Raw genomic sequence first — 15,066 nt, 5'->3', positions numbered from 1 at the left:
ACTCACCTGGGGGGCTGCAGGGCTGCTCCGACCACACGTTCTCACTCCTCTCTTCTCTGACTGCAATTGCTCTTGCAATTGCTTTTCCCCTTCTTAACTCTGTTACCCGTGAGGCTCTAACCCCATGGCTGATGGGCTGGGCCTTGGCCAGTGTTGGATCCCTCACGGAGCTGGCTGGCCAGCGTTGGGTCCGGCTTGAGGCCCGCTGGCGTTGGCTCCGTCGGACATGGGGGAAGCTTCTGGCAGCTTCTCACAGAAGCCACCCCTGTAGCCCCCCTGCTACCAAAACCTCGCCACACAAACCCGATACACTTTCATTTCACTTTCTTTTTTCTCTAATATTGAAAGGTGTTTACTATAGGAAATGAACTGGAGTATCTTTGAGTTAAGAACTTAGAGCCAAAACGAAGTATTTTTTGCTTTTTATTCTACCACTGTCGCTCTTCCTCAGCCTCTGCAAGGCATCCATCCTTATGCTGTGGTCCATTAAAAGTTCAGATTGCATTGAAGAGAGACAAACCACGGAAAAAGAGAGTGATACTAATTAACAGAGTTCTTTACACATGTTTAGGACTGCCAGCTGCTGGAAGGGAAAAGGTTTGCCTTCTCAAACAGTGATCTTATCATTTTCAATGTGACTATACATGATCAAGGAAACTATACGTGTGAAACAACGTATACCTACAATGGAAAACAATATAACATTTCACGAGATGTCAGTCTGACTGTAGTAGGTAAGTAGATAATTTCACTGTGTTTGTACCAATGACTCCAAATTTTTATCCAAGTTTCTAAAGACTAAAGCTAATAGACATCCTTAAGGCTACTAGTTTTCACCTAAATATGAGGCAAAGAAATGCTGACTGAGAGTTTATATATTTTTGTTTATTGTTGCCACCATGTTGAAGATTCATTCCCCTGTTCAAAGTTGCAGTACGTCAAAGCTGTAAGGTGTGGTAGTCACTTTCTGCTGTAGCCGCACCCTCTAGCCTGTCCATCTTACTTCTCTTTTACATTATGCTCTTGATGCAAGAGCAACAAACTAAACCAGCCCAAATTATAGCAGTACCTTGACTCTGTGTGTCCTATCTTGTTTCCTTCAAACCTTTGTCTCTTTTGGTTTTGGTTTTAAGCTCCTCAGCACAAGAACAGCTGATCTCTGATATTGTGTGTCTAGCTCAGTAGACCCTGATTTATGTTGGGGGACCGCCAGCATAACAAAAAAATATAAAAGAAGGTGTAAAAGGCAACCTGTAAAAGGCAAACTCTTTTGCTAGCACAGCAGGGTGAGACTGATATTGAATCACTGTGCTATATCAAGGTATGAAATACCAATACTGTTTTTACATTACAGCTGATGAAAGACATTTTCAGGTGTACTAATAGATTGCGTTACTATTTAATGGTCTTTTTTTGTGCTTGCCTGTTTTGTCTGTGTGTATGTATATGATATAAATATCATATTCGTATAATGGCATATGTATATGATGTAGATAAACAAAATATGAGGAACATAAGGTCAGATAAGATGAAATTATAATTCTGGTCTTAAAATCTGCCCCTAGAACTTCTCTCTTAGTGTAATTTCAGCTCCCACTACTCAGTAGAAGTAAAATCATATCACTCCTTTGCCGTAAATGACTGAAGGCAGCTCATTTGTTTTTAAAGACTCCAGCTGAGCAAGTCTACACTAAAATGGGTTATTTGGGGTCCAAACAATAGTGCAGACCCAGTTTTCAGAAGGGGAAGGGAAGGATGTATCTGAGGCAATCCTGTGTGCTTCACTAGGGGGCTCAAAGGAGATGCTTTACGATTTCTTTTTGTTAATTTGTGCTCATGAAGAAACTTCCTTGAACTTTGAATATCGGACAGGAAATGTTCTAAAACGTCCCACAGCTGCTGGAGACAGCTGGAAATGGTATGTGTGTTCAGTGAGTGATCCTCTAAGTAGGGATTTATTTAGCCATACTGAGGCATTTCTAATGTAGGTATCTAGATCTCCACCTGTTGATTACTCTCCCTTTGTAGCCTGTAGAGAGAAATGAGCTTTCCAGAGTATCATATATCTAGTCCTAATGTAAACATCTAAAAGGGTCCACTGGTGTTCTACTTCCTTGTAGACAGTGCTGTGGGAAGAATTGTAATACCTTTAACTAGAGTACAGAAATTAATTTCCCCCTTTATAAAAGTCTAAAATAGATGAAATGCACTCAAAAAGTATTTGGCTCCAGTTTGTATCTGTTGGGTGCCTGGTGACAGGCTATCCAGACTGTAGAGGGGTAGTACTGTAGATAGTTACCTATACCCTTCTCAGCACCTGTGCATGCAATGTTACAGGATTTTTATGCCATGGAACAGCCAGTCCACCATGAGTGTGTAGAGATTTGTGGCACTACATTTTGGAAGATGTGAGGCAAAGAATAGTTTAGCTTCAAGTCAGAAGTAACAACTACCTGAGATGTGATACTTTCAGTATTGAGTGATGTCTGTTATAAAATTGCAGATAATCTTGTCTGTAGGACACGTTTTTTTAGGTTGTACTTGGGTTATAGAGCATAGAACAGACTGCAACTACCCCAGTTTTTCTCAAAGGCACTTTCTTCTTTCTTTCTTTTTGTTAGTGAGCCCACCAAAAAAGCCTCCAGAAATATCTTATCCAAGAAACAACTCCATTGAAGTGGAACTTGGTAAGTAGTTTCCTCTATAAGAAAATATGATTTTGTATCCCAGTGAAAATTTATACTTGAGGAGTGCCATGCTCTGTGTTTTCTGGGTTTTGTTTTTTGACAAAAACTAGTTCAGTGACCAGCTCAGTTTCTCTATATTGATCTCCTGAAGGAGGAGTGTTTGGGGGTGAGAGGGAATTTTTATGTTGCTTACAAAGCCCTGGGGAAATTTCTCAGATATGAAGAAAATTGTAGGGAACCCAAGTGATTCTCTGTCACATCTGTTGCTTTCCATCACTCTGGAAGAGATTCTAAGAACAGATCCATCTTTGAATCTGCAGGGAAAGTGATGCCCCAGAGAGAGGCATCTTCTTCCTGGATGTAGCCGCTTGCATCCTACCAGTATCTTTCTGAACCTGCAGATCACTGAGTATATAGACCCTCTGTTAGAGTAACTTTTCTGAAAGGGTGTGGGACCATCCTTAGCTGGTCTGTGTGGGAGTCTGTGAACAGAATTGTATAGATTTTAATTAGATTATGGAAATTAACTTTTCACTTTGTAACACAATTTTATAGGCTCACAGGTTACAGTGGATTGCAATACAACAGGTGCTGATGGGTATGAGGTGTTTTGGACAGGCAACGGTGTGTATATTGATGTATTTTATATGAGCAGAATTTTTGCAAGTCCCTATAAGTAAGTATATTTTCAGATTAGAAAATACTATCTTGGCAACCAAAGTGGAACTTTCTCCCTTTGATATTAAAATATTTAGCAACATTTTTCACTTGCTTAAATAGCTTTCTTCTTAAAAACTCTAATGCTTGCCTCTTCCAATTCGCTTTCTGCTTTGAAGTAGAAATTTGAAACATAGTAGGCACATGGACTTCACATGTGATTGTGCTTTTTTTTCGTCATTGTAAAAATCTGTCTTAATTCCCAATGTTGGGAAAAGGTGTTTTGTGGGCTTAGAGTCTCATAATTGTAACACGGTTTCTATTGAGCAGGCTCTGGCCTGGCAGAGACCTCTTTCAGTGGATCAAGCATGTCCAGGCACATGATCTTCAGACTGTCTCTTTCCTCTGAGTTGTCCTTTCTGTTCATATCTGCCTCGCTGAAAGGCTACAAGAGGTCGAACCTGCTGTTTTCAGGAGAAATTGAGACTTCCAGGTTTAAAAGCCCTGAGTTGGAGAAATGCAGCTGAAATCAGCTGAAGAGCTAATGAAAGACTGTGGTGAGGACATTTGTACTGAAGCTTAGTGGGGTGAGAGGAGAAAAGGGAGACATTTCCAGTGATGAGTTGGGGTTTTGGAGGAAAACAAACTTGGACTGAGTAAAGCATGAGAAGGGCAACTGGGAGATAAGGTGAGAGTGAAAAGCAGGTTAAATGAAGTTAGGAGAGAAGAAGTTAGACCTGACTTGAAAAAGCAACTGATATTGGAGCAGAAGGCAATCTGCAAGTTTCTTAGGTATGACAGGCCAGGTAGTAAAAGTTGCAGGTTTTTTTGTCAGCCCTCATCTCATAGTGGTGCTATGAAGAAAAAAAATTGATCTTTTTTGTAAATTCTCAAGCACTACCTATGACAGAGAAACTGATGAAGAAATGACAATCATATCTTCAAAGTAAGAATATAGTTGTGAGAAGTAAGTCCTCATGATAAAACAAAGGGGAAAATAAAATGATGAATTCTTTCAGTGCTCACCAAAAGAAAACCCTATGCAAAAGTAATATATTGTACTGTCATAAAGAACTGTAATGCCATAAACAACTGGGCTATAATACAGAGACACGCAGTCACTGAATTGATATCACAAAAGCAATGTCATTTTTGGTACTTTCTAGCACTTAAACCATTAGTCTTTTGCATTAGTGATGCTCGTTCATTCATTCCTTCTTACAGTGTTCAAATTACTGAAACTTTCTGCTTAGAAAGTGATTCATGTGGTCTATATATGCCCTTTATGATATATTTCAAGCTTTTATTTTGCATTTTAAATAATAACTAGAATACGTTTTCAGGAAAGAATAGTGCTTGGCTAAGTAGACTAAGTTAATTTTGCATTTGAGATCTACTATTAATAAGGTAATGGTAGCCCTTGTTTTGCTGGTGGTTAAAAAGTTGTTTAAGTCACACATCACAGTACACATGACTAACTGAATGTGCAGCGTAGTGAGCATTTGTGTGCCCTTGTACAATGTATGGGGCATAATCTGCATCTCTTAACGGTGCAGCCTGATGCTTTAGCTGTTACAAGTCTGTTCTGATGTGAAGCAACAGCTTAGTCTCCACTCCCTGCAGCAGCTGGAATCGCACTGTGAGTTGGTGTTGTCTGCTGTGGGTCACCACCTTTGATGGCCTCCCTGTCCCAGAGCTGCTTACCACAAGATGACGCCTTGTATCAGGGCCTCTTTCTGTGTCGTATCACATTGTGGAATTTCTCTCTCTCCACCTATTCTTACAGGGGCTGGGAAGCCCGTAGCAAGGGTTTGCTTAGGTTTGTAATGTATATTTTTGTACTTCAGCCTATAGAAACCTTATATTCCTTTGGGGAAACACAGCTCCAGATAATGTCTTGATGTTTTCCAACGTCTATGCTAAATGTCAGTAAGATGCTTGACTGTTGTTTGAATTTCCTTTGTATAATGTAATTGCTCATCTGTTCTGAAATGTGGTTGACATTTGCAGATGGAAACAACTATTGTTGTGCTGCAGCTGTTAGTGGTGAAGCCATTCCAGAAAGGGGTGTGAGTTTATGGCTTTATTTGTCACCTTTTGGATAGGGATGAAACTTCTTATGATGGACGGCCTATGCATTCTGTGAAGCTAATAATTTCGGAAGTGAATAGTGAAGATTATGAACAACCATTTGTCTGTCAAGCTTCAAATGCGTTTGGGCAGGTTGCATCCTATATTATATTAAAACACAGAGGTAAGAAATACTGTTATTTTTGAGGCCTGTGTTTGTCTTGACTTCCCCAGAAGGGGTTTTGATACCAAATGCTCATATATCATGTTGATAGAAGACAGATGGATTACAGTTTGCACAGGGAAGGAGTTACTGTAGTAGTGTATTTATCATTATTAAAAAAATATGTAAATGTAAGTGAAAAATATAATACTCAAATTTGTATTACATTTGTGTGAAAGATCAGATTTTGATAAATTCAACATTTAAAAACCAACCTTCTTATATTTTTGTGCAGTTCCTGATACACAAAGGTGGCTGACTGGAGCGCTTGTCTCTTTGTTAATTTTAACATTTATTACTTTAATAATCTACAAGATTTTCAAGATTGACTTGGTGCTTTGGTACCGTAATTCTGTCTGTGCCTTTGCAAGTAAGGAAGGTATGTGAGTGTGACCAGGTATGTTAGTGTAACTAGCCTATTGATTTTTTCACTTGCCATTATTTCTAAGCAATAATGTGATTATTTAGTAGAATCTATGTGGAATTTCCTTGAAGAATTTTCAGGTATGCACAAAGACATCTTTGGGGGGACTTTTTTCAGTTGTATGGATAAAATATATAATCATAGTTGAGGTAATAAACACTGCATAGTATTGAAAGTAGTCATGGTGAGATAGGTCAAAAAGAACTCCAGACCATTCCCAAATTAGCATGTTGCTTTTTCCTTTTTTTGTAAAGTAGTTTCTTTACATGTAGATTTATGGTCACTCTGATGATGATCAATAGGTGTCAGCAGAGCTACATCCTGTAAACTAGCTGTTTAAAGACATATTGAAATTGTATTGAAAATCATAGCCTCATTTTCTCAGAGATTAATTTTGTTAGTTTTTTTTTCCCAATTTCTCTCTTTTACCTAACAATTTCCTTCTAAATCCAATCAGTTATGATGTTTATATGCCAAAGAGAAAAAATGCTACTAGTTCTCATTCTGTGATTCTTCTTCCTTGTTTTGATGTAGACAAATACATTGGACAGGTGTGAAAAAACTGGAGTAAGTGCAACATTACAGATATTTTGTGTGGCAGCACTCAGAATTAGACTATCTGAAGTTCCCCATACCTTGAAAGTAAATGGATTACGTGCATTGAGATAGTTAACACTTACTCATGGCTGTTCTAAATGTTTTCACAGAAAAGTAATTTTGACTTCCGGTTAAAAGTTCAGTTTTCCCAGAACACTTTCATAGAGTTCTAATGAAAAAAAAAAAAGCAAAGAAACTATGTTTTGTGGCTTTGAGTTAAATCAGATTTGGGTTGGTTTCTTCATTCCTGTTTATTATGCATTTTAAACTCTATAAACCTCATCTGCCTTCTGGCCTTTTCTTCTACCTGCCTTTCCCCCACAGAATTATTACAAGAAGGAATTGCCGGTTACCACTCTCCATTGTGGTTAGTCAGAAGTGGAGATAACTGCTTTTGAGTTTGTTTCAGGAGGGGTGGTGAAGAAAGTCCTGCAATAGGACAATTTCTTAAAAGTGCTGGCACCTCTGGGGTTGGTGAATCCTTCCTGTAGGTCCCAGGTCCTGCATCCAGCTCACTTGCTGGCACATCCATCCTCATCATGGGAAAAGAAGCCAGGTTCTGTGGCTGATCATCTTTCTTTTGATTTGTAGAGAATTTTATAATAAATATAATAACAGATGTTATTCTGTCAGATAGGTGAGTCAGCTCCCCATTACTATTTTTAAACTTTCCAAAATGAAACCTTGCAATAAAGGCATGTTGCTGATTTTTAGTTTTTTAACAGAAATATTTGTGTTTGTTTTAGATGGGAAAATCTACGATGCATATGTCCTGTACACAAAAAGCAGTGGAGGCAGAAGTTTCTATCGTCTGGAAACATTTGTTCGTAGAATACTCCCTGATGTTTTAGAACAACAGTGTGGATATAATCTCTTTATATTAGGAAGGGATGATTTACCAGGAGAAGGTATACTTTAGTTAGTAGAGTTAATATGTTGTCTTTTGACACATTGTTCTCAGGTTAGAAGATTATACATACAATTAAAAAATGCCTGTTTTTGGAAAACAAAGCCGTATTTGTTTATTTTTAATGGTTAATTTGTCCATTTGTCCAATGGAGAATTTTTTCATTTTTAATTTTTCTGATTTCTTACCAAAAATTCTGTTCTGATGTTATGAAGGCCTCCACTTTCTTTTTAGTGATGAACAAATGAAGATTCATCAGCATTAATAATATTATTGGGGTTTTTTGAACAATATCTGCTCCTAGGGACAGGAAAGAAAACAATTTTTATCGATAACTTCATGCAGTGGATCATGAATCATGAATGACAGCGTGGAGATCTTAAACTTACCATTCCTCTGAGCTAGCCACTGCTCCATATATATGCAATTTAAAAATTAAATATTTTACATCAGTTGTAAAGTTGCTATGCAAACTTTGATTGTTCCTTCTTTACAGCTGTGGTCAGTGTTGCTGATGAAACTCTTAAGCAAAGCAGAAGACTGATGATTATTTTGGGATCAGAAACATCTAGTTGCTGCCTGTTAGAAGACACCTCTGAACAACAACTAGCTATGTATAATGCTCTTGTCCGTGATGGGATTCAAGTGATTCTTATAGAAATGGATGAAATACAAGACTACACAAGCATGCCGGAATCAATCAGATATGTTAAGCAAAAACATGGAGCTATCCGATGGAAAGGGGACTTCTCAAAGAAATCTTGTTCAGTAAATACAAGATTCTGGAAAAATGTGCGCTATCAAATGCCATCCAGGAAAAAGGTATCTTATTCTGAAGTGTATTTGTTGCCCCTAACTTTGAACAATTCCGAAGCAAAGGGAAGTTAAGATGCACTTATTAAAATGTACTGAGAATGTAATTCTGAAATGTGGTGGGTTTTTTTTTACACAAATTCTTCATATTACAAAGGAAATGGTTTCTTCAAGGAGTAAAAACTACTCATCCCTTCCCCAAAGTACACCCTAAAAGGACGACTCTGTACAACTTTGTTTCTCTTCTAGGTTTTGGATAGTGACAGAATTTGTTGTGTTAGTCTCACACAGATATGAGAAGTAAATGTTGCTGATGGTGGTAGGCTATTAAATCGTTGTGATCCACATAAATGTAATATCCACTAAAGAAGCAGCTGTGAAGTCCGTTTTTAAAAATTGAAACTTCAGTTGATAAATTAAAAATCTGTTTCTGTCATCAGCATTTTCCTAGTTATTCTGTGTTAGTCTCACACAGATATGAGAAGTAAATGTTGCTGATGGTGGTAGGCTATTAAATCGTTGTGATCCGCATAAATGTAATATCCACCAAAGAAGCAGCTGTGAGGTCCGTTTTTAAAAATTGAAACTTCAATTGATAAATTAATAATCTGTCATCAGCATTTTCCTACTTATTCTGTTTCTCTGCTTGTTGCCTCTCCATGGTTGTCTGACTTCCTCATTACTGCAAGAATCTGCACTGTGCAAGCTTTGGGGTTCCCTCCTGAGCAACAGGCCCTATCCTTGCTGCTTAAAGGGACTGGGGAAATACATGACATAGCAGTTTTAAATATAACTACTCAGAACACTGAATGTGTTTCAGCTGAACAGTTGGTACCAAATGTGTTCAGCAAATGGAATGGAATTAGTAGCTTTTTAGACATTTGTTGAATAATTCTGTGATATCTGGTCTACGGGGTGTTTCTAAACTTGGTCTCTTGAAATGGTCAGGAAACTGAAAATATTTCAGATTTCTTGCAAACTGGAAGCTTTCTAGACTGTGCGGCTACTCTGGAAACCAGACGTTCTCATTTTGTGTCTCAACTGTGGTAACTACAAGCACAGAAATTCACTGAGAATCTTATCAAAGGACTGTGCTTGGGCTGGGTATCCTGGAGAGACTGGAAAATGGCCACTTCTGAAACATGACTGAGTTCTAATGGCAAGAAATAATAACTTGTCTACAGGCATGTGGCTATTTCAGCCTGCTTGGGAATTGCTTGGTATTTCTGGACCCCGATCCATTGTTCTGCGTGCATCAGCATGAGAAAATGACATGCTGCTTCCTTTTCAAGGTGGTCTGAAGTGGCAAGAGTTTTCACGCTCCAGCCTTGAAAAGCATCATCTGGATGCAAATGTGAATTCTGCTTGCTTTTTTTGGTTCTTTTCTGAAGTTAAGTAGGTTCTTACATTATCTTTATTTCCAGGATAGCATCTGTCACTGAATTCCTTTCAGCTGGTTCTCAGAAGTGTGTATGCTGTAGAATATACTCTTTGTTGGGCTGTATTGATGGGAGAGAAAGCAAGGTCCAGGAGTGGAACATATGTTTAAAGCGAAAGATTTGCAATAGTGTTTCATGTTACCTTTTTCTTTGAGAAGGTCTAGCAAATATTCCTTATGAGCAGTGGCTCCTTCTCCTGGCTGTGGAGTTCACAGCTGTGTAATCTTCCACAGCCTTCATTGACTAGAGACTTCTTCTGAGATGTTGCCATGAAAACTGAGAACAGGATAGATCCATCAGATGAGGTACTATTGTTCTAGTAGATGTTGAATGAATCTTCTTTGGAAGTGCATAACACTTAGGCTGGAACCTTTAAGAAATGAATTTAGGAACCTAGAGAGTTTAGGTAATCATTATTGTCAAATTTTTACATTGTGTTTAGACTTAGACTTGCTCAGAAAAGTGTTGAAAATTACACTTTCCTTCAAAGATTTATTTTTTTCACTTGTGTTTAAAATCAGAACCCTCTTATTTTCCTTACAGAATGAGAGAAATAATAAAGAAAAGCTGTTGAAACTGTGGTAGATTTTTTGAACTTCCTAATTTCATATGCTTTGAAATAAAAAAAAAAAACAAACCCCAATGACTCTAGGATTTGCAGTACTACAGATAAGTACATTGATTTGCATGGAGTTGTGCAGGTATTTTTTGTTTCTTCTGTGAATGTGCCATTATGATTTCTGGCCGCTTTTTTCATAGTTCTTTTCAGAGGTTTGCTAAAATATTCAAGATAAGCATTTTCCCACTAAATGAGATTCCTAAAGATTCTTAAGTGAAGACAGATGATTGTGAGCTAGCATTTATGTACCTGATACTTTCTTTTAAACAACCACATTTACTATGATTACGTAGGCATTTTAGTATTCCTGTGTGAAAATGAGTGTGGGAGAAAGATTTCAGTTATTGTGGTTAATTGTTAGCCAGCTACTTGAATATTGCATGACATGAAGTGCCTTATCCTTTTATCATGGGACTTTATTTTGAAGCTGAATTTTGTCTCTGTTTTCTCTCCTTGGAAACTTTTTTTGGCAAGTCACATAGGAAAACACACTATTTTTTGTGGTACCATAAAAGAAATCCCATAGGGGCAGATGTGCTGATTGCTCTTTATTAAAAAAACCCTCCATAAACGATTAGTTGGCTAGAGGTCTGCTTCTGGAAACTTGGTAGCTTCAGAAGGAAAAGGCAAATGCAATATAATCTGTGAAAAAGCTTGTTCACCACAATGTAGTAGATATATTTCATTTTATGGTCTGTCTGTGCTGATGGAGAAAACAGTCTGAATGGTATGTGGTGTAAGACACATTGAAAGCATTCTCTGTACCATTTTTGACTTTTCAACTGTAACTATATCACATTTTTTCTGTTGCCTTATGTCGATTTATTTGGCACTCCAGATTGCCCCTTCCCTTTCTTGCCTTGTGATTAACTTGTCTCAGATTTTCTAATTCCACTGCATCTTTCCATTCAGACTGTGAGGCTAGTTTTTTCTGGGAGACTTTCCTCCTTTCAAAATTTTCCTCTCATATCCCACTTTCTTACCTTTATGGCAGCTAGTGCTGAGATATGGCCTGTTTCACATTTTAATGTACACATCTATGACTGTATAAATTCATAGACAGAGGCTTCTGTGATGGAGAGGAGCTTGTGCTCTAAGCCCAAGCCCAGAATGAGTTGTTGCAACCTAGTGGAGTCTATGCAATGGGCCCAGACAGGACAGCCCTGACTGACTTTTTCTTTTTTCCCTTTTAATTTACCTCTGTATTGCATCTTAGAAGGTAGAAGAGCACAAAGGTGATTTTACATTGTGCCTTGAGCTTTTGCTAGAGGAGGAAGCCCATGCTGCCTTTTGTTCAGATGCCATGGTAGTTCAACTCGTATACCTCCTTCCATAGCTGCAGTAGCTTGAAAATGAAGCAGGCAGAATACTATTAATGTTTACAAAATCTGGGCTAAGGGGAGACATTTTTTTCCTAGAAATACTTAAGGATGTATTACATTGTAGAGCTTCAGAATACATGTGAGTAGAATCAGTGGCTCGCAGCTTTACTCCAGAATACTTCCAGGTCTCTGGTTTAGTCATGGATGCTACAACACATGCACACAGGAGCAATAGAGTTTCCTCCTCTCGTCCCTACACTCGTTATTCCTAAGAGTAAAGGCAAAGTACACCACTTGCCATGTATGTTTATTCTCTTTTAAGCTGGGATAATATTAACCAGGACTTGATGCATTTGTTGAGACAAACTGAACATTAGTCACTAGAAGTGAGCTAGAAAGTAGTACAGACCATTTGTGTCCTCAGCCCACTCTAAAATTGCTTCCCATATTGAAATTGATTGGAAAAAGGAGTTTGATGTCCACTGGGCATCAGGGGGCACAGTTAAGTACAGTTCGTGTGACTTCCTCTGAGAGAGCACCCGGGTCACTCTGGCTTTACAGCTGGAGCTAGAGCTCGGCTTGGCAATGATGGTGACTATCAAGAGTTGGTTATTTCACACCGAAGAACAGTAAAAAGCTCGCCAAGTCATTAATGTGAATTTTCTGCTCCTGAAAAGCTGGTTTTGGATTGCTACTCCAGATCAGGTGACTTAGATGTGTAAATTCTTTTTTGGTTAATTTTTGCCCCCAGCCACTCATTTGATCTTGCCCTAAATTTTTTTTGAGCACAGCAGTGGCTGTAGTAGAAGGGGTATTTTGAACACTGTCTCATTAGCGGTTTGGTGGTGTGTTTTTTTTTCTTCACTAAGCAGTTTCCCTGATGGGCTTTAGTTCTGTTGGCAATTATTAAAATCCATGCTCTCTCTTTCCTTTATCTCACCAGCAATATGTGTCAGGGGAGTGCTTCCTTCTCCTGCATTGTCCATGGTAACACACCCCAGTGCTGCCTCATCTCTCCTCCAACCTCTAATGCTGATTTTAACCTTTTGCAATTTCTTGCTCAGTTTATATACTGTGAACGTATACAAATTCCCTGAAAGATTGGAAGGGCCACGTTCATGTCCTTAAGAAGGTATTTTTTCTCTCTTTGAGCGCATTATTTCTAATAGCCATACTATTTGTTTTGTATTTTTCAAATATGCATAACTAACTATTTCTTCTGTGCCATGGAAGTGGGTGACTTGGACAAGCAGTTGGATTTGGAAAGAAATTTGAGCTATGTAGTCTTATCCTACCTCTCACTCCTAGCGAAGCACACTCAGATTGTATCAACTAGATCTGTACTTTCTGGGTAAGATGTGACACAACTACATAATTTCAAATGGAGCGTAGGAGAAGTGGCAGAACAAATGCACCTTTGTTGGAGTAAAGAAGTTACAGACAGGTAAAGGAGGCTATAAATTCCCCCATTTCTGAAATGGTATTTGGGAGTTACAAAACCCAAGATTTATCTGTCCCTTTAAAACAGAAAAAAAAAATATTGGCAGTTAACTCCCCTACATATTGCCTGCAGGAACAAACAGTGAAACAGCTAGAGCTGTCTTGACAGGGACACTCACAGTGGGAAAGAACTTGTGTGCCATATGTCGCCCTGCCATCTGTGTACGCTCTCTTCTGGGTCGTGACATCTGGTTCTGCTTGGTATCTGGCTCCGATTCTGGTATTTTTAGAGTAAACGGGACTTGATTCTCCTCCAGAGACTGAAGAGAATAGACCACATGATGACTTCTGCAAGAAAAGCCAAGTTTTTCATAAAGCTATGTCTCATCAGCATAGATCTGAATGGCTTGGTACACGTATGTATTTAAATGAGCCAAGGATGTGCCAGCACCGTCTGCTGTCACTTTTTAAAAACTGCTAACTTTGGCGTGTCTGACATTTTTGGAGTGTTGGGCCATAAAGTTAGTTGGGTACCTAAATTAGGAGATGAACTGGCTTATTATTGAAGAGAGGGTCACATCCAAGAGAGCAGACAACTGAGGATGGGAAAAGATCAGAGGTCCCAGTGTGAGGGTTGATGAGGGAGTAAGAACATCTGCCATAGGAAGGGGCTGTGGGGATCCCAAAACCCCAGAGCAGCGAGCCTCAACGGTGGTGTGCTGTGCAATGCCTCCACCTAGTGATGCCTGAGACTGCAGCTCTCCCCTTAAAAAAAAAAAACAAAAACAACCCCAAAAAACCCCAAACTCACTCTGTTTACATAAGGTCGTAACGAATTCTGTTGCTAATAATGCCAAGCCACAACACTCAAAAAAACCCCAACCTGTCCAGGAAGAGTAAAAAGAAGATATTCTGATGACTGCTGTTCTGAATTATACTGTAATTATTATTTTTAGTGCTTTCCCCATCCTTTGTAGGAATTAGCAGGGAATTTAATGGAAAATGAGATTTTTGGCCTTTGAGTCTGTACATCTGTTAATTCAGTGCCTCAGAATTAATTGGGAAATGGGGAGGAGTTGTCCTCTGTAAAGCTGTGTTTCTCTATAAGCTTCCAGCATATGTCAGTCAGATCTGACTGCTTTCTGTTGAGCAACACTTCCCATTGGTTATTCCAAGAAAAAGACTATGAATGGAGAAGACTTCTGGGATCTGCATACGTGATCGCTGGAGGACCATTACCAACTGTGTGCTCCCCAGGCAATTGAGAGTCCCACAGCTCACTTGATGTGGTGAAGTATGGAGAATTTGTGTCTAATTTAACTATCTAGCCCACTGAACTGGGAACAAATGGATCCATGGTCACATGGTGAGAAAATACTGGAGTCTGGGATGCAAAAGGGTTTGTAGGACCCCAGTCTGCAGAAGGACAGTGGGCAAGATTCAGTAGTCCTGAAGAAGAATTGCGTCAGGGCTGCCATCAGAAAGGAGCAGTCAGGTGCATCATGAAGACCATCCAAAAGTGAATGTCACAGCATTCCTGGGAGTGGGAAGTACTGGCCGGTTCTCCCTGGCTCTAATGATTTGGAAGTCCAATTTGACAGGCAGTGTCCCTGCCACCTGAAATGATCAGCCCCCAATCCTTGCCTTGGATGGTGTGCCCAGGCCCCAAGGGACTTTGCAAACCCTCTTTTCCTTGCTGGTATGTAGCTTTTTAAAAAATTAATCTACAGCCATATGGTTTGTAAGTTAAAGAGAGTTTGCAAAATGGAAGTGATTGGGTGGTTTCAAAGCTTATCTAGAATCTTTGCCAAAATCTCTGTGGAGCAAAGTTTTGTACTTGGATTAATGCCTGTCTTAATATTATTAAT

The 15,066-nt window shown here is 39.0% G+C and overlaps 1 protein-coding gene across 1 annotated transcript; it reads left to right on the top strand.

Annotated features, from left to right (window-relative positions):
• Positions 1-571: 571 nt before the first annotated feature.
• LOC104154642 (interleukin-1 receptor-like 2) lies at positions 572-8,453 on the top strand (the record flags this gene model as incomplete). The annotated part of the gene is made up of 7 exons (XM_009697847.1): positions 572-734; positions 2,622-2,687; positions 3,243-3,363; positions 5,450-5,598; positions 5,873-6,016; positions 7,405-7,566; positions 8,062-8,453. Coding segments are annotated over 7 exons (1,197 nt in total), but the record flags the coding sequence as incomplete, so codon positions are not given.
• Positions 8,454-15,066: the final 6,613 nt, after the last annotated feature.

Source organism: Cariama cristata, unplaced genomic scaffold (assembly GCF_000690535.1).
Source record: "Cariama cristata isolate BGI_N322 unplaced genomic scaffold, ASM69053v1 scaffold17693, whole genome shotgun sequence".
Taxonomy (NCBI): domain Eukaryota; kingdom Metazoa; phylum Chordata; class Aves; order Cariamiformes; family Cariamidae; genus Cariama; species Cariama cristata.
The sequence above is the reverse complement of the archived record's forward strand: the minus strand, read 5'-3'. Positions and strand labels throughout refer to the sequence as shown.